The 26,864-nt window shown below is 42.8% G+C and overlaps 1 protein-coding gene across 3 annotated transcripts in view; it reads right to left on the bottom strand.

The window, feature by feature from the left end:
* EXD3 (exonuclease 3'-5' domain containing 3) overlaps positions 1 to 26,864 on the bottom strand; it is a 1,916,540-nt gene that overhangs the window by 1,617,066 nt on the left and 272,610 nt on the right. For all 3 annotated transcript variants that reach the window (XM_069241413.1, XM_069241412.1, XM_069241414.1), the window contains one exon: positions 6,116 to 6,184. In XM_069241413.1, the coding sequence (XP_069097514.1) occupies positions 6,116 to 6,149 (34 nt within the window). In that variant the 5' untranslated portion in view covers positions 6,150 to 6,184. The remainder of the gene's footprint in view (positions 1 to 6,115; positions 6,185 to 26,864) is intronic.

The raw sequence follows: 26,864 nt of genomic DNA, 5'->3' as shown, positions 1-26,864 counted from the left end.
GAGTTAAAAAAAAATTAAAAGGAGGCGAACAGTCAACATAGCACAGTTGTGACTACAGTTTAACAACTGTGCCTTAAATTGTCAAGTAGAATCAGATTGATCATGTACGACCGAAATCGAAATAATCATTGAGAATGAGATTTCAAATTAGAGGTGTGATTATGGTGTCTTCTTAGTTTACCATTATTCCGTGCAATGTGCGATTGTTTAGTTATTTAAGCAGTTTTAAACAGCATGGACATGGCGAAAGAGCGTTCGCACATTCCACAGAAGAGGAGATGCTGAACTAGGTTTTAAAACAAGCCAACAAAGGAGGAGCCATAGTCTTGTTGAATACAGGTGACTATTTTAAAGAAAGGCGTGGCCAAGTTTCGGATCGCCGCCACTACAGGAAACTAGAGAAGTACCCCTCAAGCCAGCTGATTGAGGAAATCGCCCATCAATTGGAATATGGCTGAGCCAAGTTGGATAGGACCAAAAGAATTTGACATTCGGCACTATTAATCACTCAGTATTCCTGTATTGTACCTTCTTCCTAAAATACATAACCCGCCTAGAAGACCGATTGTGTCAGGATGTGACTCCATTTTGGAACCACTATCCAAGTATGTGCATTATTCCTCAAAACCTTATTTGAGCACAACAAAATCTTACATTCAAGATATCACTGGTTTCATCAATCACAATAAAGAACTACCATTCAACCAGATGAGCATATTCTGGTCACACTTGATGTTATATCTCTGTACACCAATAGCCCTCAAGGTCACGCACTAGAAGTAATCGAACTATATGTGAATAAAAGACAAAGACCCTAACAAGTACCAAGAGACGACATCCTTGGGATTGGCTAAGACTGCCCTCACAAAGAACTTCCTTTTTTTAATGGGGACTTATTTACAAACAAAAGGAAACACAATGGTCTGTCTCTTTGCTCCAGAAATGCCATTCTTTATATGGCCGAATATGAGGAGACAAATTTACCAGAACTGGCCTTTCAATGATGAGATAACTGTCTGGCAGAAGTGTGTAGACGAGGTTTTCTGTATCTGGATGAGTGACACAAATACACTAAAATACTTTGTTCAGTGGTTGAATGATAGATCCCTGGATGTTCTACCTACCCTTCAACCAATCGAGCATCAACTTTATTGTTTTAATAGTAATTGCAGACAACCGACATCTAATTCCCGCATTATACGGCAAACCTACAGACAAAAACATCCTTCTCTGCCATGACAGTTTCCTTCCAAGCAGTATACATGACCACCTTCCCTAGTGCAAATTTCATAGGATCTGCCGAAATTGTAAGAAAAAAAGATGAATACTTCACCTATTCTGATGCCGTAATTAACAAGTTTACTCCAAAAGTGTATCTGAAATAACTTGTCAAAAATGCTTGCAGAAGAGTATGGTTTACCCCTCGAGAAACATTACTCGAATGAGGACAACAAATAAGCAAAAACACATGGCGTATGTGACCACTTTCAGTACCTTTACAAACCAATGCAAGAAAAATCAATAAAAATTGGTACATCCTTACTATACTCAAGATACCACACATCCTATCTTTGCACTTAAAAAAAAAAGAAAAATATCCGAGACCAATTAATCAGATCCTATACTGCACCACCGATAAGTACTCTATGAACAATAACACTGAACCTAGTCTGAGACATCACCTAAGTTGAGAATGCTGTTTGCAATCAGACTACAGAAAGCACAATTTGCCAACACAAAGGAAAAAGATCCCCACATAAAATGTTAAACCTGCAAAACAAAAAATGCTATCTGTAGTGTACTGTGCCCTTGTGAAAAACTATGTCAGTTACACCAATGAGGAATTTAGAAAAAGGTTCTGCCAACACAGATCATATGCGCACTGTAAAGTGGCCAATGCACCTTTGGCCAAACATTTTTGTGAACCCCTTCACACTGGAAAGGAAATAAAATGGACTGTTCTATAAGTTATACACTCTCACCTTTGTGGGTGTGAAACGTCTCCTGAAAAAGACGCATTTATGATTATGAAATTTGATACCATGCTCTCTGGACTGAATGTGCAATGTCCGACCTTCATAACATTTGAACAGGCACCTCTGGGATCATGACCAACTGACTATTTTTAGCCTCTCTCTAGAACTCTCCAACACTTCATTGCACCCCACTCAACCAATCCTTATGTGTAAGCACCTATGTTGAACCCAGTTTTCTTCATTCACTGCTTGGCTACAAATACACTTGAGTCTTTTAAAGAAACCATGTTATCAATGTGCTCCTGGCTTTTACTGTAGCTAGTATCTGCTCCACCTGCACAAGTGACTGCACCGCATAACTTCTAATCGAGTAGTAGCTGGCAAAGTTCAAATTTTCCACAAAACCACTGCTAAACCATGATCAAGCGTTCAACTGTCCCCAGGCTTCCATGTATATTGCTATCCCATGTTCATCCACCTATTTGCAGTATGGGGTTATTGCACTACTTTCTTCAGGTCTCTGAGCTGCTTTTTAGTAAATGCCAATAAGGACCAATTAAAAAAAAAAAACGGTGCCCAAAGTGACTTCATCCTACGAATAGCCATGACCCAGTAATAATTTAGCTTTGCTCCTATAAGTTTCAGTACTCCATGTAGCGTAATACACTACTAGATTGCTATGGTTTTAGACAACATCCCTAGTTGTGCTGCTTCCCAACTAACTAGCACAAAACCCATGATTCCCTTTAAGCATGCATGCCGGGCCCAAGCAAAATCCCTCACCAAAAATAGTCTAAAAATTCCACTATTCTCGCAGGGATACCCAGCACGCAGGTAACGCCCGTGCCATAACACTTCCATTTAATAGCATCAAATGCCCCAAACACGAGACAAAAACACTGCTAGCCTTCCCTGCACTAATTCTTTCCCTAAATAATATCGCCCACAATAAATTAAGTAGAACATTCCCGGCTGTCCCACTAGGGTGTTATCCCTTGCTGAATGACCTGCGGCTAGTGTTACAATTCATAAGTCACCGAAAAAAGTGGGGTCTCTTTAATCCACTTTTGAATCATACATGTTTTCCCACTTTGCTAGAAGCCTCACCCGCCTGTGCTGAGGAGACCCCACTACCCCCCCCCCCCCGACCAACCCCCCCACCCAAGTCATTAAGCATCAAAAGCACTGACATACAGATGTCAAGCAAACAGGACCTTAAAGGATATGAACAGCTAATGCCATATGGTTACCCTACTGTATAACATCTAAGGCTTACCCTAACACTTAACTTTATGGTCTCCCTCTTGACTAAAGACATTTATAATGGGAATCCAATAATTTGTTTCCATTATACTTAAATCACATCCCCACATGCGCTGTGAATCAACGAACTGGTGTTTATCTTGCAGCATTTAATGTCTTCTTGTAACTTCATGGCCAAGAATAAATGTCCAATGTTTACATTAAATATTCACGTGTCACTCACTTTGAACACTGGTGAAGTGCATCTTACCTTCGATCGACCACTGATTGTTGACGAATTTCTTTTGAACAGTTATGTAGAAAATGCATTTTGCCCAAATATACTTAGTATTTGTCCTCAAGTGTGCTAAATAATGACATCACACTCCTTTTTGTATGTTATAAAAAATACAATCTTGCATTACCAATAATGAATATATGTGATGTAAAGAGCATCACTGATCTGAGAAGTTTCCTTAAATCTAGGCAGAAGAGGTCAACTTTTTGTTCATTTGATCTTTCAGAGGTCCAGCCCCTCCTGCTTTACAAGCATCTAAACCCATCGGAATATTAACATTAGAAGTTAACATCAGCAAAAGAAAGAAGAACAGTGATGTATTAGGAACTAAACGTCATCACAAGCTATGGTAAACTTCACAAGTAAGTATGCAAATAACAAAATACTAGTTAAAGGAGGAGCTAGAGAGAGTCCTAAAACTACTAGTCGAAACTAGGGCATCGTTTGCAATCGCAAGAAAGTTGGGATAAACAATCATTTAAAAACTCAAATTTTCCACTTTTTCTCATAAACGTTCAATATTTGTTACGTTTTCAAAATGTATGAATAAACAAAGGAAAAAAAACACAATCAAAATCTCCTTCAGTACCCCTGCTGTGCACGTCACTCAGAAAGCAGAGTAACAGGAGTCCATTACAATCATCTACCATCCATCCTCATACTCCCCCCATTATTTCTGATGAGTTTGACATGGTTGATCACCCTATCCTAATTTGGTCCCTTAATTATGACTGATATTTGTCAGTTACATGGCACTTCCAGTTATTCTCGCCAGATGCTCTACCAGTTGGCATTCTTCAAGACTCAGTCAAGAGGTGCCAATTTTCTTCACACAAACCCCTTCTGTGATATCAGCTGGTCCTTGGGTTTCTCTACCTCCCAACCCTCTTCTAAGTATGCATACAGGATTGTCGCCAGCTATTAGTCACTGGCTGGCACTACGATCACTCAAGTTGAATTTTCCTAAAACAGATAGATAACACTTTCTTACCTCTACTGCACCTTTGTCTCTTTACAATGTCTCATCCTGTGTCATGAATACCTCCCGGAATTCATCTCCTGTGCAAGACATTTCAGAGCTCATTTCAGTTCAATGAGATCGAAAGTCTGCACCATTACCAATGCTAACACAGCTCGGAACCAAGTAGGGAATACACAAAACCCGACCATCCTTCGCAATTCACACATTTTAAGCAGTAATTTTCTTGTGCGTAGCAAACTAGATTATTCTAATTTTCTGCTTTGGGCCTCCATAACTACTCTTTTGCCCCAGGGAATAAGATCTTAAAGTTTGCCCCAAAAGCATGTTATATTCTCTTACACACACTCCCATCACTTCCTTTTGCCACCAAGCAGGAGAGCAGTGCATCAACACAGAGCTGTTTACAAGTTAACACTAGTATCTAAAGCTACTCACGGTTTAACACGTGATTACATTTCTTTCATCCTTACTTGATAAACCCTAACTGCAGCTTGTGATCTGCCACCCAGAATGTCCTGGGCTCACCCAACTCATCCTCTCTTACTCAATTAGCTTATATCCACTGGAATTCTCTCCCTTCAACCTTCAAGGCAAGGCCCCATCCAATTCCCCTCCACCTTCCAGGGATTCAAATCTGCATTTAAGAGGCATGACATGTCACTGAGTTCAAAGGGTGAGTCTAAGCTCACTTAGCGCTCACACACTGTAAGAATGTACATTTCAATTATTTAGCGTTTTTGTATGTCAATCTGATTTTTGCAACCTATACAAAGATGTGAGTTGATTTCCTTCCTCGTGTTTCTCAGTCGGACTCTTAGCTGTCCATTCTGGCAGCGTGTACAACTTTTATCCAATAAGAAACGCGTTTCCGAGATGGCGTGTATTGCTACCGTTTTGTAATCTTTTTGCTTAAAACGGTATACAACGAAACAGACGCGTTTCACAAGTAATTGGGCTTTCTTCCTCGGAGCTGGTAAATAAGGATGCCCAATTCCTTTACAAACCATCTCAATATGAAACACAGTGCATGTCCATGAAATGTGATATTTAGTCATACTGCTTGATTAGGACTGATTGAACAAATTTAGGTTCTGTGTAATACTAACATTAAATATTAATTATGTGGAATGCAGAAGCTCCACCACCCTGCCTAGCACAGAAATGTTTGGGACAAACCACCTACCAAAATATGTGTTGTCCACATAAAGATAGCATCTTTGACTAATGTACCACCTTTAAAAAAAAAAAAAAAAACTGCGCAAATGAAAAAAACAGGTCCTATAAACAATGTCGAATGGTATAACATGGCAGAATTAAGAAACAAGTTACATGATTTGAAGGAAGATAAAGGAGCGGATGCTAGAGAGCCTATTCAGGAACAAAATAGTAAAAAAATGTGTATTCTCTTCCTTGTTAAGCAATGCAAGAAATAGTGTGAATTGTTTCTTTTCCACATATGAAATTAGACGAAATCTCAGGTAAAATCAGTCTGCTCCACCATATATTTTTCAAATTGAAAAATGAAGGACTCGTGTATGTGCCCCATATTTGTGTCCAAAACTAAATTTAGCAGTGCCTCACGATCCAACATTCAAATAGACGAAGAAATCTCCTCACCTGTCGTGTTGCTAGTAGGGTTGTCCTCAGCCATGATTTAAGCAGCGCTGGTGGGTGAAGCACTCTTTCCTGAAATAAAAATGTAAAATTACTTGTGTGCCACACACAGTCACAGCTGCACTGTCTCTGACACTCTTTGGCTCGTTACCACTAATGACTTCTACCCAGTTATTTACGTTTGTCGAGCGCTCACACTACCATAATGTCGGTTCAGGGCACCGAAAGCAAAGGAAACTAAGTGGGTGTGGGGGGTGGGGGGGCATTTTCTTGCTTTAATTACCCAGAGACCAAAAAAATCGCATTGAGATTAAATCAGTAACCAAAAAAAAAAAAAAACTTTAAAAGATAGCCAGAGTGTAGGTATGTAATAAAAGGAGCAAAGGCTCATACAAGCATACAGAGGGAAATGTATAAAGTTTGAGGGGAGGGTTTATTGAAATATTTTATTAACATCATTGTGTTTTTAAGAAAACTAACTATCGCTTGAACAACTGTGTTAAAAAGGACATCCGTCCTACAGAGAATTCCTTGTATAGTTCTTTGAGGATACCATTAATCCCACATGATTTTGCATTATTCATTGATTTTTGTGACCTCTCAACTTCAGTGGTGGTGATTTTTTACTATAAAGCTTTTCTTTTGGGCTTGCATCAATTTGGGTAGCTCACGAGAGCTAATAAATTGCTCCAGCTTGGCCTTGGGAACTTAATCTATTATTTGATAAACATCCTATAATGTTGGAGAATAATATACCTAATTTCTTGGGTATTAGATGCTTGAATTTCAGTAGAAGGATTAAGGATTATCTGGATTGAATTGTAGTTTATTATAATCTTAGTAGACCATGCACGGAGTTTTTAAATCTGCTGGCTTTCCTTGCATGTTTTTTGCTGAAACGTTTTATCACTATATATTTCTTTTGCCAAGAAGTAGTCCCTAATATTCTGAAATGCTTTGGAGAGTGTTCACTCATTGTTTTTATCTTATTGATTCTATTACATATGTATGCAGTGTCTACTATTACATCTAGAGCCCTTTGTAGCTCGAATATTCTCCTAGGGCGTTCCTTAGTTATTTTAGATTTATAAGCAATCATTCATCCCCTAAAAATAACTTTTAAAGAATCCCAAACAGAAAAAATGGGGGGACAAATTCTTGTTAATGTGAAAGAATGTCAATTTATATCGACCAATCAGTCTCTTAAATTCCGATTACAAATTGTTTACTATGCAGCACAAATGATGCCTGTTGCTCAAAAGATCATCCACAAGGACCAAAATGGTTTTACATCATCCAGCTCGACAGTTGTAAACACAAGTTATTTGGTCTAGGCTATTGACTATTTCTCAAGCAATAAGTACATGTGGCAATTGTAATGAGATGTTCAAAGGGGTTTTGACTTCGTGACCTGGGAGACCCTACTTGATATTACCAAAGTTTGACTTCCCCTGGCAATTTTGAACAACGCTACAGAATATTTTCAAGGGTGCAGAGACAAGGATGGTGATGAACTTAAAGGAGATAGGCTTGGTGGCAACTAGAAGGGGCATCTGTCAAGGTTGCCGAATATCACCAGACTTGTTTACCTTTTTCATTGAACCCCTAGAAGTCAAATTACATAACAGTTTCTTGATCACCCCACCATTGGAAGGGATGTCGAAAATAAAGCTCTTTGCGGATGACATTCTCTATGTGACAGCTGAATAAATGAATATTCAAGGAGTTTCAGACAGAATCCAAGAATTTATCGAAGTTGGGGTGGGGGTTACAAAGTTTAATCATTCAAAATCATAGGTCTTATTGTTTAATCCAGAAGTCAATGACCTCCCTCAATGTTTAGAACAGCAATTTATTCCCTAGTGACTAGTCCGCTACTTGGGGATTTTTGTAACTTCCAATTATTCAGATCTGCTCCATCTCAATTACTTGGCCACCGTAAAGAAAGTTACAAATGTATTAAATAGAAGTACTTTGTGTTAGAAATGGGGTCCCTAGTTGGCAGGGGTATGCGCCCTATCCAAGTAGGAACCACAATCCCAGTCAGGGCAAGTCAAGTACACAAGCTACATGAACCTGTTCTCACCCTTTGGTTGTTTGGCGTAGAGCAGACAGGCTTAACTCAGAAGGCGATGTGTAAAGTATTTGTGCAAAACACACACCAGTTTAGAAAAATAGATGATATTTGTCTTCTTTAAAGAAGACCCATATGACAAAAACCCAATTAATAGCAGTAAAGATATGCCATTTATGAAAAGAAAATTAGTTACTTACCTGTAACTGTGGTTCTCCAGTATTGGTATCTTTCATAGATTCACATGCTTGAATCATCCCCCCCGTTGTCGAGCTGGGAGCCTCACGGTAACCTGAAATACACATAGCACACTAGGCCCCAAGGGCCCCCTTAGATTCTTTTATAGTCTATCCATGTTGTTTTGCATAAAGACCCAAAGTTGAACCTCAGCCAATCAGGCGTCCACACCTTCTAGAACACTCCCAACAGAGGCTCTTTCCCTCAGATTTTCTAGTGCAAGTGTGAAGTTAAGAGCTCATGTAGAAGGGGAGCCTCTGCAGGGAGGAGGGCGGGTCGCATGTGAATCTATGAAAGATACCAATACTGGAGAACCACAGTTACAGGTAAGTAACTAATATTCTTCTCCAGTATTGGATCTTTCATAGATTCTCATGCTTGAATTAGAGTAGCGAGCAGTAATATTGATTAAGTAGACATATAGCCGTACCTTTACAATCCGAACAAACATCAGAATATCAATAGAAATGAGAGTAACAGTACCTCCAGCTAGTGTTCAATGGCAACATAATAATGTTCCTCTGTAAGTAACCATCAGTCATAATAAGCATAGATCTCTGCATTACAACGAATATGTGGCATGCTACGATAATCAGGCTCTAGCATAAGCATAAGAAATAGAACAGATTTAATCTTGATTAGAATAAGAAACCGTTGTTCACCTTACCCCGTTTGCGGAGGTGGGATGATCCAAGAGGCTCACCTTAACAAAACAAATGCCTCAAGACTGCTTGACCCAATGCTTTGTCCATGTTATTCGCCTCATCGAGACAGTAGTGTTTCGTGAAGGTATGCTGGCTGGACCATGTGGCTGCTCTACAGATCTGCCGTAGGGGTACTCCTGCGAAGAGGGCAGCCGATGTGGCTACCGCCCTTGTCGTGTGAGCTCTTACCCTGCTGTGGAGAGGCTTACCAGCCTGAATATGACAGAATTGGATTGCCAGGCCAATCCACCCAGCCACAGTCTGTTTGGATACTGCAAAGCCTTCCTTGCATTTCCAAAGGCCACAAACAACTGGTCTGACTTGCGTATGCTCTGAGACTTTTGTAGGTAAAACTTTAAACATCTTTTAACGTCCAGGCAATGCAATGCTTTTTCTGCCACTGTCTGCAGATTAGGAAAAAAGGTTTTCAAAACAACCGGTTCATTCAGATGGAAAGTTGAGGGCACTTTCGGAATGTACTTAGGATTCGTTCTCAGAATCACGCTAGTAATGGTGAACTGAAGAAAAGGCTCTTTGATGGTGAATGCCTGTATGTCACTCACTCTCTTAGCGGGATAAGAGCCAGCAACAACGCCGTTTTCCATGAAATTAACTTTAACTCCGCTCTATGGATGGGCTCAAAAGGAGGTTTCATGAGCTGCCCCAGGACCACGTTTAGGGACCACAACGGTGGAGGCTTCTGCACTGGTGGAAAAGCACGAAACAGGCCTTTAAGGAACTGCTTTACAATCCTAGTGGAATACAATGAAACCGTATCCTGAGACCTGCAGTATCTTGAAATTGACGCCACGTGCACGCGGATCGAAGAGTATGAGAGTCCAGACTTTGCCAGGTGTAACAAGTACGGTAGTTCCTGTTCTGGAGGGGAGGAGATCGGGTGGATCCCTTCAGCTGCGCACCACAGACAAAAACCCTTCCATTTCAACCTGTAGGTTCTATTGGTAGTGTCCGCTCTAGCTCTGGCTAGAATCTCCCTACATTCAGAAGAGATGTTTACGGTGGAGTACTCATGGAACTCAGGAGCCAGACCGATAAGTGGAGAGATGACGGATCCGGATGTCTGACTTGGCCCCGGTGCATCGTTAATAGAGCTGGCTTCCGTTTGAGTAGCACATGTGGTTGTTCCGAGAGGATGAGGAGCTCCGTGAACCACACCCGTCTGGGCCATCTCAGTGCTATTATTAGGAGGCAACAACCCTCCGCCTTCATCTTGCTGATGACTCTTGGTATCAGTGGGATCGGAGGAAAGGCGTAGGCATAAATGCAGGATCATCTCATCGAAAACGCATTCCCCTACGAACCTCTTTGGGGAAGCCAGCTTGCGTAGTAAGGGCATTTCTTGTTCTCGAACGTGGCAAACAGATCGATGTTTGGTTTGCCCCATAACTGGAAGAGTTGGTCCAGAATCTCCTGGCCTAGTTCCCACTCGTGGTAGGGGATAATTGTCCTGCTCAGGGTGTCCACCAGCACGTTGGTGTGTCCTGGGACATGCTCTGCTTTCAGAGAAATGTTGTGCGTTATGGCCCATTTCCAGATGTTTTGAGCCTGTTGCGAGAGCTGTAGAGACCTTATGCCACCCTGTTTGTTTAGGTAAAACATGCTCGTAGTATTGTCCGTCCTGATTAAGACATCTGAGCCCTGAAGCACTGGCAAGAAAGCTTTTAGAGCGAAATCTATTGCTTTGAGCTCCAGCTGATTGATGTGGAGCTGTCTGTCCTTTGGAGTCCAAGGCCCACTGATTTGAAGATCTTGAAGATGGGCACCCCAACCTTCGAGAGTGGCATCCGTCGTCACAATATAGCGAGGCACCTGATGAAGAAACGTGAGACTGCTGGACAAATTTGCCGGTGTCGCCCACCAAGCCATGGCTGCTCTCATTTCCGGTTTCCGGTGTGATAAGAATTTTTTCCTCGAAAGATCCCTGAACCTGGCGCCATTGCACATCCAATTGCTCTTGCAGGGGCCGCATATACAGTCTGCAGTCTGGAACCAGCGGAATGCATGATGAGATCATTCCCAGCAATGACTTGTGAGTGCTAACTGAAACACACTTTTTTGCCGAGAGGTTGCGGGCTAACCTGTTGAGCTTTAATTTCCTTTCCTGCGACGGGTACGCTTTGCTTTGGACAGTGTCCAGTACCGCCCCTAAGAAGTTTAATGTCTGCGTGGGGTAAAGATGCGACTTCTGGTAGTTGATGGTAAGTCCCAGATCGTCGAACAACTGGAGGCAGAGAGATATGTGACGCACCACTTGACGTTTTGAGGGTGCTTGATGAGCCAGTCGTCGAGATAGGGAAACACCTGCATGCCCGACTGGCGAAGATGAGCCGCTACTGGAGCCAGCATCTTTGTAAAAATTCTGGGGGCTGATTTTAAACCAAAAGGTAGGACCCAAAGCTGTAGATGCATACCAGCTACCTTGAACCTAAGGAATTTCCGATGGTTGCAGTGTATCGGAACATGAAAATACGCATCCTGGAGGTCTAGGGATGCCATATGATCTCCGGTACTCAGGAGGCGCAAGATGTCCTGCAGTGTTACCATCCTGAACGATTGTTTCTTCAGAAACTTGTTTAGCGACCCTAAGTCCAGAATGGGGCGCCAGTCTCCTGAAGGTTTCCTTACCAGAAAGAAGAAGCGTGAATATAACCCCTTGTTCCTGTGAGGAGCAGGGACCAGCTCTATTGCTCCCTTGCGTAGCATCACTTGTACTTCTTTGAGGAGTTGGGCTACTCGTGGAGGGCCCGACGGAGGGACATCCGGTGGTTTCTGTATGAACTCCAGAGTATGCCCTCTGGCCACCATGTCCAACACCCACCTGTCTGATGTTATGACTTTCCAACGAAGGAAGTGAGAAGTGATGCAACTCCCGACCTTGGAGCCCCTGGTAGTGTAGGAAGCTGGTATGGCTAGCTGGTCATTTGTTTCTGCTGGTATCTCTTCCCCGTGGTGCTGGTCTTCCCTTCGCCAGGTGCCGATATGCTGCAGTAGGTGGTAACCGGTAATGCTGTTGATGTTGGCCGTATTGTTGTCTGGGTCCTGCTGTAGAGGACTGATACTGGGGTCTATGTTGTTGAAAACCCCCCTCAAAAGGAGTAATTTCCTCTGCCTCTTGCCCCACGAAAGGGCTGCCTGCGGTACTGCAAGGTACCAAGCGATCTCGCAGTGTCAGTATCTGTTTTGATGGACTGTAGCATGTCGTCAACATGCTTCCCAAATAGACTTTCCCCATCATATGCCATATCTAGAATGCGGCTCTGGACTTCTGGGCGGAAAGATGTAGACTTGAGCCATCCCTGTCTACGCAAGACCGCTGCTCCTGCGAGCTGCCGGAATCCTGTTAACGAAATGTCTATCGCGCAGTCAATGATTTCCGCTGCGATCCGCTCACCCTCTTGCAGCACTTTCTTTGCTTCCACCTTGACATCCCCAGGTAACAAATCCACGTAAGCTGACATGTCCGCCCACATCTGACGATCGTACCTCCCTAGTATGGCCAAGGAGTTGGCCGCCTTTACTGTGATCGCCACCACAGAGGAGAACTTTTTACCAATGTTATCCAACCTCCTCCCATCCTTGTCTGGAGGCGCTGCAATAGGTGCCGAAGGGTTCTTTGATCGGCATTGTGCAGCCTGGGATATTACAGAATCCGGCTTTGGTTGCGATATTAAACAGGCTGGAGTGTTGTCAGGGGCCTTGTATTTCTTTTCCAGCTTTGGCATCTGTGAAGGCACTGTGGCTGGGTTCTTCATTGCCTTCAATCCCTCCTGCCATAGGAGTCCACTATTGGGATCGTTCTTACTGATTTCTTTGATGGTTCCTTAAAATCATATAAGAAACAATCGGTTTCCTGGGAAATGATAGGCAAGTCTAATCTCTTGGCTGCTCTTTCCATTAAGTTGTGGAAACCCCCGATGTCCTCAGGAGGTGAATCAACCGGTCCTGCTGGCGGCGGTGACGGCGTGGGAATGAGGTAGTCATCCCAATCAGTAGGGGCCGCCTCAGAAATCTCTCCTTGTTCCCTCTCTCATCTGTCGAGATATGGTCATCTTGTGGCGGTGGAACCAATGGGACACTTCTGTGCGGTGTTCCTGGGAGGCTGGTAAAAAAGGTCTGCATAGGTGCCCGTTGACTGTAACGTCTAGATAGAGTTGACAGTGGGAACCGTCTACTGTAGTCTTTGAGCATACACTGTAGATCTGTCACCAGAGACCTGGGCATGGGGAAAGAAGATTCCTGCTCCCCGTTGGGTATGAAGAGCCCTCCTGATATACAGTTGAGGAATAATAGAGCTGCTGCTGCCCTTCTTCCTCCTCATCCAAGTCTTGGCATTTTACATGCAGCTGAGATGGACTACTGGCTGCACCGAACATTCCCTCTTCCTGGGAATAATTGTCCTCATCGTCATCCAGGAGATGTTGCGGGGGATATGGCAAGACTTTGCTTGGAGACGTATGTCTTGGAAGGATTGATGATGGTCTTCTCCCATGGAGATAAAAGAAAGAGGGAGGAATCTTGTGGACTCATGCTGTGCTTCGAATTCTCCAGAGGGGGGCATGATGGTTGACGATAGAGTGGACAAAACTTCCATCCCTGCCGCTGACACTGCAGTGTTCGTCGTCGACAGTGCCCTCGTCGACGGTTCTCTCGTCAACGGTGTTGCCATCCACGGGACTCTCGTCGACAGTTGTACCGTTGACGGATCGGTCGTCGACGGTGGTGGTGTCGTCGACGGGTCTCTCGCCGAGGGATCTCTCGTCGATGGTTGTCTCGTTGACGACGCAGGTGTGCTCGTCGACATCGTTTTCCTCATCCTAGAGGACAGGTGCTTAGTCGACGATAGTGCCGTCGTCGACAGGTGGACCATTTCTGCTTCCGCTGTCGACGATGTCTTCATCGACAATGCCTTTTTGAATATTTTAGCAGTTATGATAGTCGTCGATGAAAGCGGTGATGAAGTTATTATTATTGGAGACACCGCCCTAGTAAACGTCGACGTCGTCGCTGTGACCGTCGACGGGGTCGTTGTCGACGAACGCTTTTTGGGGCCATCAGAGGAAGGCCTTACCGGATCACTCGTCAGTGACAGAGGGGCACTTTTTGTGGGTACCTTTTGTCCCACAGGCGTCGTAGGCTCTGAATGAACCTTTTTTAGGAGTTTTGCCTGGGTCTCTGATCCGGCAGTAGCAGGCTCTTGGCGCCCCGGTTTCTCCATAGATTTATGTTTTGTCTTCATCACCTTCTTTGGGGGTTCCTCAGATAGTCTTCCCTTTTCTCCAGGACGTTTGAGGGAGCGAGATGATGCTTCACTCTCATCTGAGGATGGATTTTCCATGGCCTTCTGTCTCTTGAGCCACAACAGAAGCCTACCCTCACGGTCCTTGAGGGTTTTCGGACTAAAGGTGCAACAGATTTTACAGTCTCTCACCTTGTGGTGAGGATGCAGGCAGTAGATACACTTTCTGTGGGGGTCATCAACGTGAAGTTTCTTCTTCCCACAGCTGCCACAATCTCTAAACAGACCTTTCTTAGTCTGCTGAGACATGTTAGAATGGTAAAAGTGAAATTTTCTGAGAGAAAAATTCCTGTCAGAAAGGTATACTGAAAAGAGCTCAGGGAGACTCCCTTCACACGACATGCGGTAGAAAATCTGAGGGAAAGAGCCTCTGTTGGGAGTGTTCTAGAGGGTGTGGACGCCTGATTGGCTGAGGTTCAACTTTGGGTCTTTTTGCAAAACGACATGGATAGACTATAAAAGAATCTAAGGGGGCCCTTGGGGCCTAGTGTATAATGTGTACAGCTATGTGTATTTCAGGTTACCGTGAGGCTCCCACCTCGACGGGGATGATTCAAGCATGTGAATCTATGAAAGATCCAATACTGGAGAAGTAAGATTACTACAGTGCTGTCAAGATCAAGCGTAATTTGGGTGGGGCTCAATGTCGAGCCTTTATGTTATTTCTGTAAGAATGCGTGTGTTCCCTAATGACAGCACAGTGAGGACTAGTCGGGGCTGTGAGAGGCCAGCCTGAGAATGGGATTTAAATTGCTCAAGGTGTTAATCCTTTCATTGCAGAGGGCACAGAGGTAATTCTAAGACTACTTGGTCCTCCGTTAAGCTGGTCGCGTTGTTGTCCCCGTAAACAGTACAGATGCCTTTATTACAGGTTGCACAGTCCCCATCAGTGGGTTGAAGCTTTGGAGTGCCTTGCCGCCGGTGCTCTTGCCCACAAAGCAAGCAATGCGGGTCTGGGTCGCACTAGTGAACAGCTCACACAAGAGTAATCCGGCAGATGGCAGGCACTTGAGGTCCAGTCAAACAGTGCAGACAGGTGAGGCAGCATGCCTGGCCCCGGGGATCAGCACTCAATCACAGGGGGAGAGCCGTACTCACCCTTTTCGGCAATGGGAGGCCCAGTTGGTATTTCTACTGGACAAAGGGGATCTTTGTTGTCCCAGAGACCAACAATTAAACTGGAGGCAAGTCAGCAAGCCCTTGGAGACACCCTGGGAGGGATGATCAGTCCTTGGGAAGCAGGACAGAGATCAGCAGGCAACAAGGCAGAACAGCAGCTCCTGGGAACAGTTAGGCCTGGCATAGTGGCAATCCTAGCATACAGCAGTCTTTACTCCAGCAGAGTTTCCTTGAGTCCAGAAGTATACTGTTTTTGGGAGTTCAGAGACCCAGTACTTATGCCACTGGCTCTGGACTCTGGTCACTACCCTTTGAAGTGTAAGTGTGAGCCCTTCCCAACCTCCTCCCCAGGAGGACCCATCGGTATGCAAATTAATGCAGATGCCATTGAGTATCCTGTGTTGTGGGTGTCTGAAGGGAACGTACAAGTGGAACTGTCACCTAGCCCAAGCCAGACATGGACTGAAGATAGGCTGTGGGCACTCAGGGCAGTGAGATACCCACTTTCCATAAGTGGCATTTCTAAATTAGTAGCAATAAAATCAGACTGTATCAGTGAAGAGGATTTATTATCACCATTCCAATGGTACTAAACATGATGCGGCTACTGCTTTCAGATTAGGAATTACAGCCGAAAAGTATTATAAATAATTTCCAATGTTGGCCTAGAAGAGCGCCAGGCTTCACAGTAACGAAAAACGACTTTGGGAGTTTTTCATTGCCAGGACATGAAAAATGTTAAAGTACATGTCCTGCCTTTCACTTACATGGTGACCAGCCCTTTGGGCAAACCAGGGCCTACTTTAGGGGTGACATATGCAAGAAAAAGGGAGTTTAAGGCTTGGCCAAAGGTTCTGATTGCCAAGTGTGGGTGGCAGTGAGCCAGCACACACAGGCTCTGCCAGTGGCAGGCCTGAGACTTATTCACATGGCGACTTAAGTGGGAGGCACTATCAGTGCTGCAGGCCCACTATTGGCATTTAATTTATAGTCCCTGGGTATATGGTATACAACTTTACAAGGGACTTACATAGGAATTAAATATGCCAATTGTGAATATAACAATGTTACAATGTTTAGGGGAGAAGAACATGCACTCTAGCACTGGTTGGCAGTGGTAAAGTGCTTAGAGTCCTAAGGGCAACAGAAAGATACAGCAGCAAAACAGGAGGTATAAGGCAAACGGTCTGGGGCAAGACCACTCTAAGGATGCCAGGTCTAACACCTTGCATCCATTATAGTTGCTAGGATATCAAAATATCGATTTTACCATTATTCTTATTTACAATGTCCCAATTAAGGTTAATAGTTTATATTTTCAAGAAGTTGACTCCCTTTTTAGGAAATTCAGATGGAATAATAAAGATTCTAGGATTCAACTGCAAAGCCCTACAATTAAATAAAGGATTGGGAAGGTTGGCCTTACCTTAGCTTCAAGGCTAGTATCAACCATCCTTTTTAGACAATATTGTGCGGGTTACTCACAAAGTTAAATTTTTATTTCAATTAAGATGATTAAAGAATCTGGAATAGAATTGCTTACTTTTTTAATAACTGCAAAACTACAAAAAAAACCACAAGATAGAAGGTAACTCACACTATTGCAGCTCACACTAAACAGTTCTTCAGGTCATGTAGGATTTTAACATGTCATATATTGAAACTGCTTAGGGAGTGTAAGTATAAGAAGGTGCCTATTTTCAATGAACGTTTAGACAGTTGGAATGCCAAAGGGTTTTCCTTACTGTGTGACTTTCATACTAACCAAAGCTGGAACTCCTGGGCGGAGACACATTTCCAGCTCGGTCAAGAAAATCTGTTACTCTCCTTCAGTTTTGGCACAAATATATATATTTTTACAACATTTTCTAACTCTATGGCAAAATCTGAATTCATCGCTGGCTCCCAATTTTCTAGGTAAAACTCCAAAACCACTAATTATAGATTATCACCAGGAAAGCGGAAGATTATTTCTTATAAAGGGTATAAAGCTGTCCGGGCCAGCAAACTTTAAATTAATAGTATTCTGTTCAAGATGGGTAGCTTACTACATTCGCAGCCCCCACACATAATCCTGCAATGTCAGTGTAATGTTTCAGGTGCCTAATCAGTGCTTTGAAGGATTGGCTTCATATACTTTTTTATGTGGCTGGCATTACACGATTTCTATATCACAAAATAAAATGATGGACGGAGTGTTGAAACTTTTCAAACACTCGCCCCAATCATAAAACTGTGTTTAATCCATCATTATTTTGCTTGCCACGCCATCCTAGTTTGGACCCAGCCATCTGTAAAATCGGTCTTGGCCCTGCTCCCCATGGGAACAGTCCAGCCTGACTGCCAAGCCAAGTCCTCCCTGGACCAGAAACAAGCATCCTGGGACCGGGGTATCACCTCTCATCACCCAGGCTAGCTTGAATTTAGTGGTGCAGCACACAAGGAACCCATGTCTGGGCATACTCTTCCCACCTAGGGCACCCGAACTGCCAAGTGGGTCCTCCCTAAACTGGAAACAAGCATCCAGGGAATGACGAGCAAAGGACCACATCTGGGCATACCCTAGTGTGTGTGTTGTGGTGTTGCCCTGTGTGTACTAAGTGGCTAGGGTATGCACAAACATGTGTCCCTTGCTTTCTGCGCCACTGTATTCAAGCTAACCTGGCTGATAAGGGATGATACCCTGAAACCGGTCCCAGGAGGCTTGTTTCACTCTAGGTCAGGGAAGAATTGCTGTCTCTGTTAGAGTCCATTTTGTTTGCACTATGCACTTTCAGCAGGTATCACCCAGCACGTCTTAGTATTGTAGTAATTTGGATCAGAGGATGTGAATGATCAATGATTAATTACGTTCAACTTTTTTTTCTTGATTTTCGATTGACACATTTGTGATCTACCCTGCACTGCTCACTTAAAAAAATGCAAAAATAAACTATTCGGATTTTGGTTGCAGTACAATATTTGCTACACAATTCCGTGCAAGAACAAAACCAGGGAAGACGGCATACGGAGAAACACTTGTCATAAAAGAGGGGACAACAGAGGAAGGGCAGCAGATTATAAAAAGTGTGATGAGCTAAAAGGGGAAAAAAGTAAAGTCAAACATTTAATGGAAGGGAAAGAATTCCTAGATTAACCTCGGAACTCCGAATATCCTGCCTCCCAGATTACTGAACAAATAAACAAAGATCCAAACCAGAATTTAATCACTCTGGGATTATTAATCACCGGAGAAGTAAAAAAAAAAAAAAAAAAAAAAAAAAAAAAAACATTTAGAGCCAAATAAACAGCTGACGAGCATCCCAAAGAAACTGCATGCCCCTCATGTCCACAGGCCTCAACTTGAGGCGGCCTTGTTCCAGCCCGAGATGTAATGGGTGAGATCTGAAGACAGCCTAGAAAGGCAGGTCTGTAACCAGCAGGTTTTGAGATGCTTAAATTATAATCTAGTCAGTGTTTGACTCTTGCGCTTTGTGCCGTCCCTATGCATGCACAACCATTGACCATGTTTCGTAGGGATTGCCGGTCAGAGGCTTGCTGGGTGCAAGTCCTGGCCACATGTCAAGTCCTGCACTCAACCCCTGCTGCACAACTCGGGTGGTACATTCAGTACATCATAAAAAACTTTTAAGCTCGCTAAAAAAAAAAAAAAGTTACCTGAAATATGGTTCTTGCTCAAACACTTAAAACCACTTAAATTTGCCAGTTCAGTTTATCAACTCACACCACACACTCCATACCTTGCAAGGATCGACATGTACAAAACAACAATTTTGCAAAAAGCACAGAAAAAAACTAACAAGAAAACAATAATGGGCGCTGTGAGTTATGACATGTGTTGTGTGTATTCATGGCCATAACTGCAGAATGTCAAAGATTTTACAGTTTTGAGCCAGAACTATATCTGTATATATACACACACACACACACACACACACACACACACACACACACACATACATATACACACATGTATGTTCACTGAAAAATACAAAGGTTACAGGGACTTTATAGTTAGGTTCTGAATTTACTCGTACAAAACCATAGAAATTTAGCAGTTAGAGTTACGTCAAGTAATTATAACTCGAACCCTCGCCATGCACAGTTTTCTTATCAATAATGTTTTTGCAACTGTTGCAGTGATAATATCAAAGATACCACAGAAGATGTTATCAATGATATAATATGTGGAGTAATTAGCTGTGCATGGTGAAGGCGCAAGTTAAAGTTACCTTAGGGCGCAAGTTATAGTTACCTGAAATAACCAACTATAACTGCTGAATTTCTATGGTCGTGTATGAGTAAATTCAGAACCTAAAAATAATGTCCCTATAACCTTTGGTTTTTCATGATTTTCTATGGTTTTTTAACATAAAGGAATTTTAATTACTATACGTTAATCCAACCACTGCCGCGCACAGCCTTTGGCCATGCGCAGCGGGAGTTGGCAGCAGGGCCTGGACTGCACCCAGGCCCAGCAGCCAAGCCCTTATAAACCACCCAAACCCAGGCCCCACACAGCCTTTGCCGCGCGCAGTCTGGGTTGGCCACAGGGCATGTCTCTGTCAGTGGATCTGTGAGTGGGTGCATGAGTCTCTGAGTGCATGAATGAGTGCATGAATGAGTCTGTGAATGTTTTTTTTTCTTCATATTCGAGAATATCCTCAAATGTCCTTGAATATTTGAGGATATTCTGGAATAATCGAGAATATTTTTGGATATCCTCAAATATTTGAGGATATTCTTGAATAATCAAGAATATTCGTGGATATTGTGCATGGTGAAGTAAAATCATTAGAAACCCATAATTTGACCCTCAAACACCCATATATTGCATCCCTGGGGTCAGGGTGCCACCACCCTGACCCCTTATGTCACTTTTAATTTTATTTTTCACCACTGGGGACTGTCAAGTAAACAAATACTCCAACTTGCTCGTAAAAATACACTGGTAGTTCATAAACAGTGAAGGCATACTACTGATGCAGATGGCTAAGCATATATTCACAGGAAAATTGTTTATGCAAAATAATAGTTCATCCTCAAATTAACCAATTCTTTTTGCTTGCCAATGGGGAGGAAATGGCTTATTAAGCAACATATAACATTCACTACAGATTTTGTGTTCTATGTACTTGAGTGCCATTGTGGGTTAAAGTATGTGGGCAGTACCAAGTTGCAGGTTAAAAAGAGGATTTTAGAACACAAGCCAGCCATTGCTAACAATGACCCTCATTAACCAGTGGACAGACATTTTTATGGACACGACAAGAGCAGAAGTGATCGTCTCACACACTTTGGCATTGACCGGGTGTAGAAAAATGCCCAGGTGGTGATCGTGAAAAAAAAAAAAAAAAAAAAAAAAAGCATTAAGAAAGGAAGAATCCAAATACATAATTATGTTGAACTCTAAATTTCCATCTGAATTAAATGGTGAACAGGAATTGGCAGTACAAACAGGGAGTTAGTCATTCCTAAGACTCAGTATATTTTAACTTGATCCGAATTACACATTTCTACACACTTCTTTACACTGGGTGTGACCATAAAAGATTTTTAACAATAGTGTAGGATGCAAAGGATTATAGGGGGGTTTGAGAACCATAACACACACAGTACTGAACGATTGATTATGCAAACTAAGAGGTTCTCAGCCAATAGTATTCTCAAAAATGTGGTTGTATCTTGTGACATTTCTATGAGCATTTCTAACATGAGCAGATTTTCATTCAATTATACAATGAAACTGAATGGAAGGGATTACATTATTGGACACCTGTATAAATGTGGCTGATTCTGGTCTTATTATTTGCCATTATATTATTGTGCATCGTTTTTTCACTTTTCTCTTCCTTCTCTCTCCCACCGCTGCATTTGCTTTTATTCGTTAGCTTTTATTTTTTCATTTTTTGCATATTTGTAATATTTTAGGTAAGGTCGAGTTCTCGCATGCACTTTACACAGTACAAAGCTCCAATGAGACGCTGGGAAAGTTGGTATTTGTACTGATTTTTATACTATGATAATATGAATATAATGCAGATATGTTGGAGAAAACTAGTTAAATTGGTTAATTTGAGGATGAACTATTCTTTTGAATAAACGATTTTTCTGTAAATATATGCTTAGCTGTCTGCATCAATAGTATGTTTTCACTGAACTACCAGTGTATTTTTACGAGCAAGTTGGAGTATTTGTTTACTTGATAAAGGCTATGTACTAGCCGAAACAGGTTGTGTGCCAGTAAATAGCGTGGAGCAGGTAATTGAAATGCCGGCCTTATTATTCTTCGATTGGAGGATTAATAGTGCGACTATATATACATATATATATATATTAATCAATATATACCAAAATGGCATCAGCATACACAATACAAGCCTAAACAGAACCTAAAACAACCATAAAATACAACACATTGACGATTTTCTAAATTCATATCAAAATGAATTCACTAAAGAGAAGATTGCATTTGAATGTCAGACTGTAAAACAATTGGTTTTAGATTCAATACTATTCTCAGTTTAATTAAAACAACGTAACTAATGGAGATTCTCTTACCTTAAAACTTAGGACATTAAAGGAGAACATGTCAAATGTAATTATCCTTAAGATTAAAAAGGCATAAGGCAGACTATCACTTCGTAACCCTATCCAAGTAGGGGCATAGCCACTGTGTCATCATCCCTAGCGCAAGGAAGGAAATTGACCCCTTGGCAATGGTTTGAACTGTGAAACACAGCAATAATCAGGGCCTGGGGGTTCTGGTCAGGGTCGGATTGGGAAGGTGAGCAGTCAGGCATTGAGCGATGGGCTGGTGCCTCAGGGTCACCAGTGGGCTGGTTTTTCAGGTCTTCCCCAGTCCCAGTCAGACCTGTAGTGTGGTGTCAGCATCATGGGCACTCCCCTGCCATGCTGTGAAACCGAGGATCGGGGTCCACATGTTGCTAGGACCCTTAGAGCACTCTCACCTCAGCCCCGTGCCCCATGTGGCCTGGCCCAGAAGCAATGTAATACCCCCGCCAGGCCATTACTTTCAGGCCATGGTGGTTGTGGGGAGAGTGGGATTTTGCAGGGGCCTCGCAGGAAGAGGGGGTATTCTCACCTACGCCCAAGGAGCCACACCAGCTTTGTGCTTTTCTTGATCCCTCCCCTGCAAATCCATCAACCTGAGGCTAAAGTGAGCTTGGGTGGGGGTAAGTAAGAGAAATGGCATTGCTAGGAGCAAGATTTTGTAACCTCGGTCCCTGTGTCTTTTAGATCTTGGTGGAGGGGTGGGGTGTGTTTGCATAGTCCTCGCTGTGAGACCACCTTTACAAGAGGAATAAAAACATAGGGTGTAGAATTATGGGCAGAGCTGCAAACGTTGCAGATCAAAATCCTGTGATTCTGGGCAAATCACTTAAGCTCCCTCCCTAAAATAACAAGCATTTGCAATGTGGTAGGACTCGCATTTACTTCAGTTGGAGCTATTGGCATTATAAAGGCCCAACTGGACTGTTTTGTCACATTAATTGGTCAGCCCTGCTACATATTTTGGTCTTTTCTGCCACGTAATTCCAGGGGCCCTGCATATAACTAAAGAGCTAGTAGGCCTACTGGAATTTTTTTTTTAAACAAGGACCTTAAAACACAAACTACTTCTAGGTGCAAAACATATTTACTTGGCAGTTGGTAGAGGTGACATTGCTTTCAGGCAATGAATAAATAATTGTACTCCAAGAATGCGTGCTTACTGGATTACTGTCCCTTTACTGTAGTCTGGGGAGTCGAACAAAACACCCATGATTTTTCACACGCTTGAGGAGAGCCACCTCACGTGATATTAATGATCCTTAGTCAGTCAGTCTTGAACTGAAATATTAGTAATAAAATACTGACCATTGTATAGCGTAATCAACTGTAAGCTGTCCTCGAGGTTAGTTTTGTAAATACACGCACAAACAGCTCAAGTTTCACAGACTCAAACGTGTAGTTCATCTAGTCAGGTCACTGCTTTTTATTCTCAGCTTGCATCTTGTTATAAAAATAAAACTACAAGTCCAAGAATGAATGTGTGCTGCAAAGAAGGTGTGCTAGGCAAATCACAAAGTGCATATAATGTAAAAATGTCAAAATAACTCTGGTGATTTATATTCTTTCTGGAGGGAGAATGTACTTTTGTCTAGAGGAAGCTTGGACTCTTCATATGGTAATGCAGAGGGTTAAAATACCTGCTGCAAAAAATATGTAGTAAGCAGATCGGAGTGCATATGCTGTAAAAATGTCAAAATAAGCCTGGTGGTTAATGTTCTTTCTGGAGAGAGAATGCACTTTTGTATAGAGGAAGCTTGGAATCTTCATATGGTAGTGCACAGGGTTAAAATACCTTCTGCAAAAAAATGTGGAGTAAGCAGGTCAGAGTGCACATGATGTAAAAATGTCAAAGTAAGTCTGGTGGTTAATGTTCTTTCTGGAGAGAGAATGCACCTTTGTCTAATGGATTCTTGGTCTGTAAGGTAGTGCAGAGGGTTTATGTTCTTTCTGGAGAGAACATACTTTTGTCTAGGGAAAGCTTGGAGTCATCGTAAGGTAGCACACATGGTTAATATGCCTGCTGCAAAGAACATGTACTAAGGAGATCAGAGTGCATAAAATGTAAAAACGACATCGCCGATCTAGTTCTCGCTTTGAGTGATGTAAGTGCCATAGCAGCCACAGAGCGCAGACAAAAGGAAAAAATGTGTTTGCTCACGGTGAAGTATATCAGCAATCGTGCAATTATCCCCGTAACAGAGTCGGTGTCCAAGGTGGTAACCAAACCGCCCCAAGCATGTAACGCATGGTGTACATTCTAAGCTCCAATGCCTTTGCCAGCCTCGCATGGGAAATTTAGTAATGGCGACTATAACCTAGGCAAAGGAGAGGCACTATATATTTTAAGATATGCTCTGAGAAAGTACTAGTCCAAGACAACTATATAGCACCGAAATTAAAAATGGAAGTGCTCCATGTGTGAGTGATGTTAAGTTAGGGACATAGCTGAGGAACCCCTCCTTTTTAGCGCCTTATTGTTGTGCTCAGCATAGCACCTTGTGAAAGTGCAGGGGCCTGCTGCATAAGCGACCAGGCTTTGCTTCTCTTCTCGAAGTCGGGTCATATTGCACACAGTGGTTTCCTGTGACCCACATAATCATGTTCCAACTGCTTTGCAGGAGTTTCAAAACCAGAGGCGTAGATCGGAATTGCCAGCGCATTACCAACAATTATATTATGTGGGATCCTTCTGTGAGTACACAGGCCCAAAGCCACTGGGAATGACGCCCAACCCGAAGGTTACTGAGCATTCAGTAGGTGGGTCCTCCTACTTGCGCCTGCGGTCCAAGGCGTAGATACTAAATCCTCACTAGGAATCCGAAACTCCTGTAAGTGAGGCCTCCGAACCCTAAGCAACGACCACCCAACAAGCACCTTACACTTAATGCGAAACGCACAGGAGACACCAGCTACCAACTTGGTGTATCGACCACTGAAGTCTGCATTCTAATAGATATGCGGAAACAATTATTTAATCTATTAATGACTGGCAGTGTTCGGGATAAAGTATACAACTCACGAGAAAAGACGCAGAAAGTACCGTATCAAACAATAACGAACTGCAACATTAATCGCATGTTGCCACAGTCATATAAAAACAAGTAATGTAGAGGGTTTTCTAGTTTTGTTGCCAATCAAGTTACTTTCCCTGTTCGATTTCAGAGCCTCTGCTCTACAAGAACTGTTTCAAAACGCATGCAGAATTATGTTTTCGCAATTACGGATCTCTAGCGCACTCTTGTGGCAAAACTTGGGTATCGGTCTTTTAGTACGGAGGAAATGATCAATTTAAAAGTCGGCTTAAAAATAATTTATGTCTTATGTGATTAAAACAACCTCTGCCAAGGGTTTCAAGGCAACATGTTAAGAGGGCCATGACAGGAGGATTCACTTTAGTGAGCTCTAGAGCTATGAAGCGGACGATTTCTGAACCAACATTAATGCACGTGCATAGACGTCATCGGACACGGTCTTTGCGACCCCTGACCTCAGAGGTGGCAAAATCAATACCAGGAACACAGTGGCTGCTAGCCGTGGGTTAGGCTTCCATTCTCTTTGTTTTCTCTTAATTGTTATTACAATAATAGCGAATAATGAAACATTATTCACTATTAGTGAATATAAAACAATGAGAGAAAACAGAGTGGAGCCCCAACCGATGTCCATTTTTTTATTACACTAATAGTGAATAATGTTTCATTTTTCACTATTAGTGTGATTATAAAATTGAATATAATTCGCTATAACCTTGCCTAACAGCCGAGGTGAGCAAAACATGTCTTTAAATGTATGTTTTGTGCTTGCTTCGGTGGGCTTGTGTGTTCACATGAGAGAGCGAGGGGGCGGAGGGGTTTATGTGTAAGCATGTGTATGTGAGTGAAACTGAAGGCCAAAGGGCAAGTGATGGCACTCCCGCTACCCCTGGCATTTTGGTGAATTGACGTTCATGCACGGGTGTCATCTCTTGATAAGAGGCTGCACGGTGTGGGTGGGGTGTTATATTTTTGTGAAGTGTAACTATTTTCGGATGCTGTACTTTGAAAGGGAATGTTCTTTGTTGTCTGGAGTAAAGGACTGACACTTGGAAGACTTATTGTGGCCGCCCCAGAACTGATGCCTCGATAAGCTAAGGCCTGAAGGATGGGTTGGGGCCACCCTCTTCATGCCACACTGCTCATGGTGCTGCAAGTTGTAGCATTCGAACACACAGGTCTGGTTACTTGTCGGCAACTCACGCACCAACCCACGAAACTTTTGGCATGCAACCTTCGGCTTTGCATCGAACAGAGAAATGTCCACTTTTCATCTTTAGGGGAACGATAAAACTAATACCTTTAAGAAGAATAACAATACTTAACACTGTAAGACATTTCAGATGACGAGTTATTTGTGTTGACGAGTAGGGCATTTTCAGTAACTGTGGATCTTCCAGATTCAGCATAACACCCTTTAGTGCCCCCATGTTTTCAGGAGGGCCTCTGTGGGCATTTTCTCTAACAGGTCCCACTAGGAACTGGCGTCTCTGTTCTTGGTATTCCATTCACTGATATGGAATGAATGTAGTTTTGCTCAACAAAGCCAACCCCTTTCACCTTGGTTCTTCTACAGAACACACTATGATGTAAACATACGCCGATGAGGATGTGAATGCAGCATCCGTTCACTCACCATCCTGCACATCAGGGATTTGCGCCGCCTCTAACGGTTGTATGAAGAGCCCATTTC

Source organism: Pleurodeles waltl, chromosome 6 (assembly GCF_031143425.1).
Source record: "Pleurodeles waltl isolate 20211129_DDA chromosome 6, aPleWal1.hap1.20221129, whole genome shotgun sequence".
Lineage (NCBI taxonomy): Eukaryota > Metazoa > Chordata > Amphibia > Caudata > Salamandridae > Pleurodeles > Pleurodeles waltl.
The sequence above is the reverse complement of the archived record's forward strand: the minus strand, read 5'-3'. Positions and strand labels throughout refer to the sequence as shown.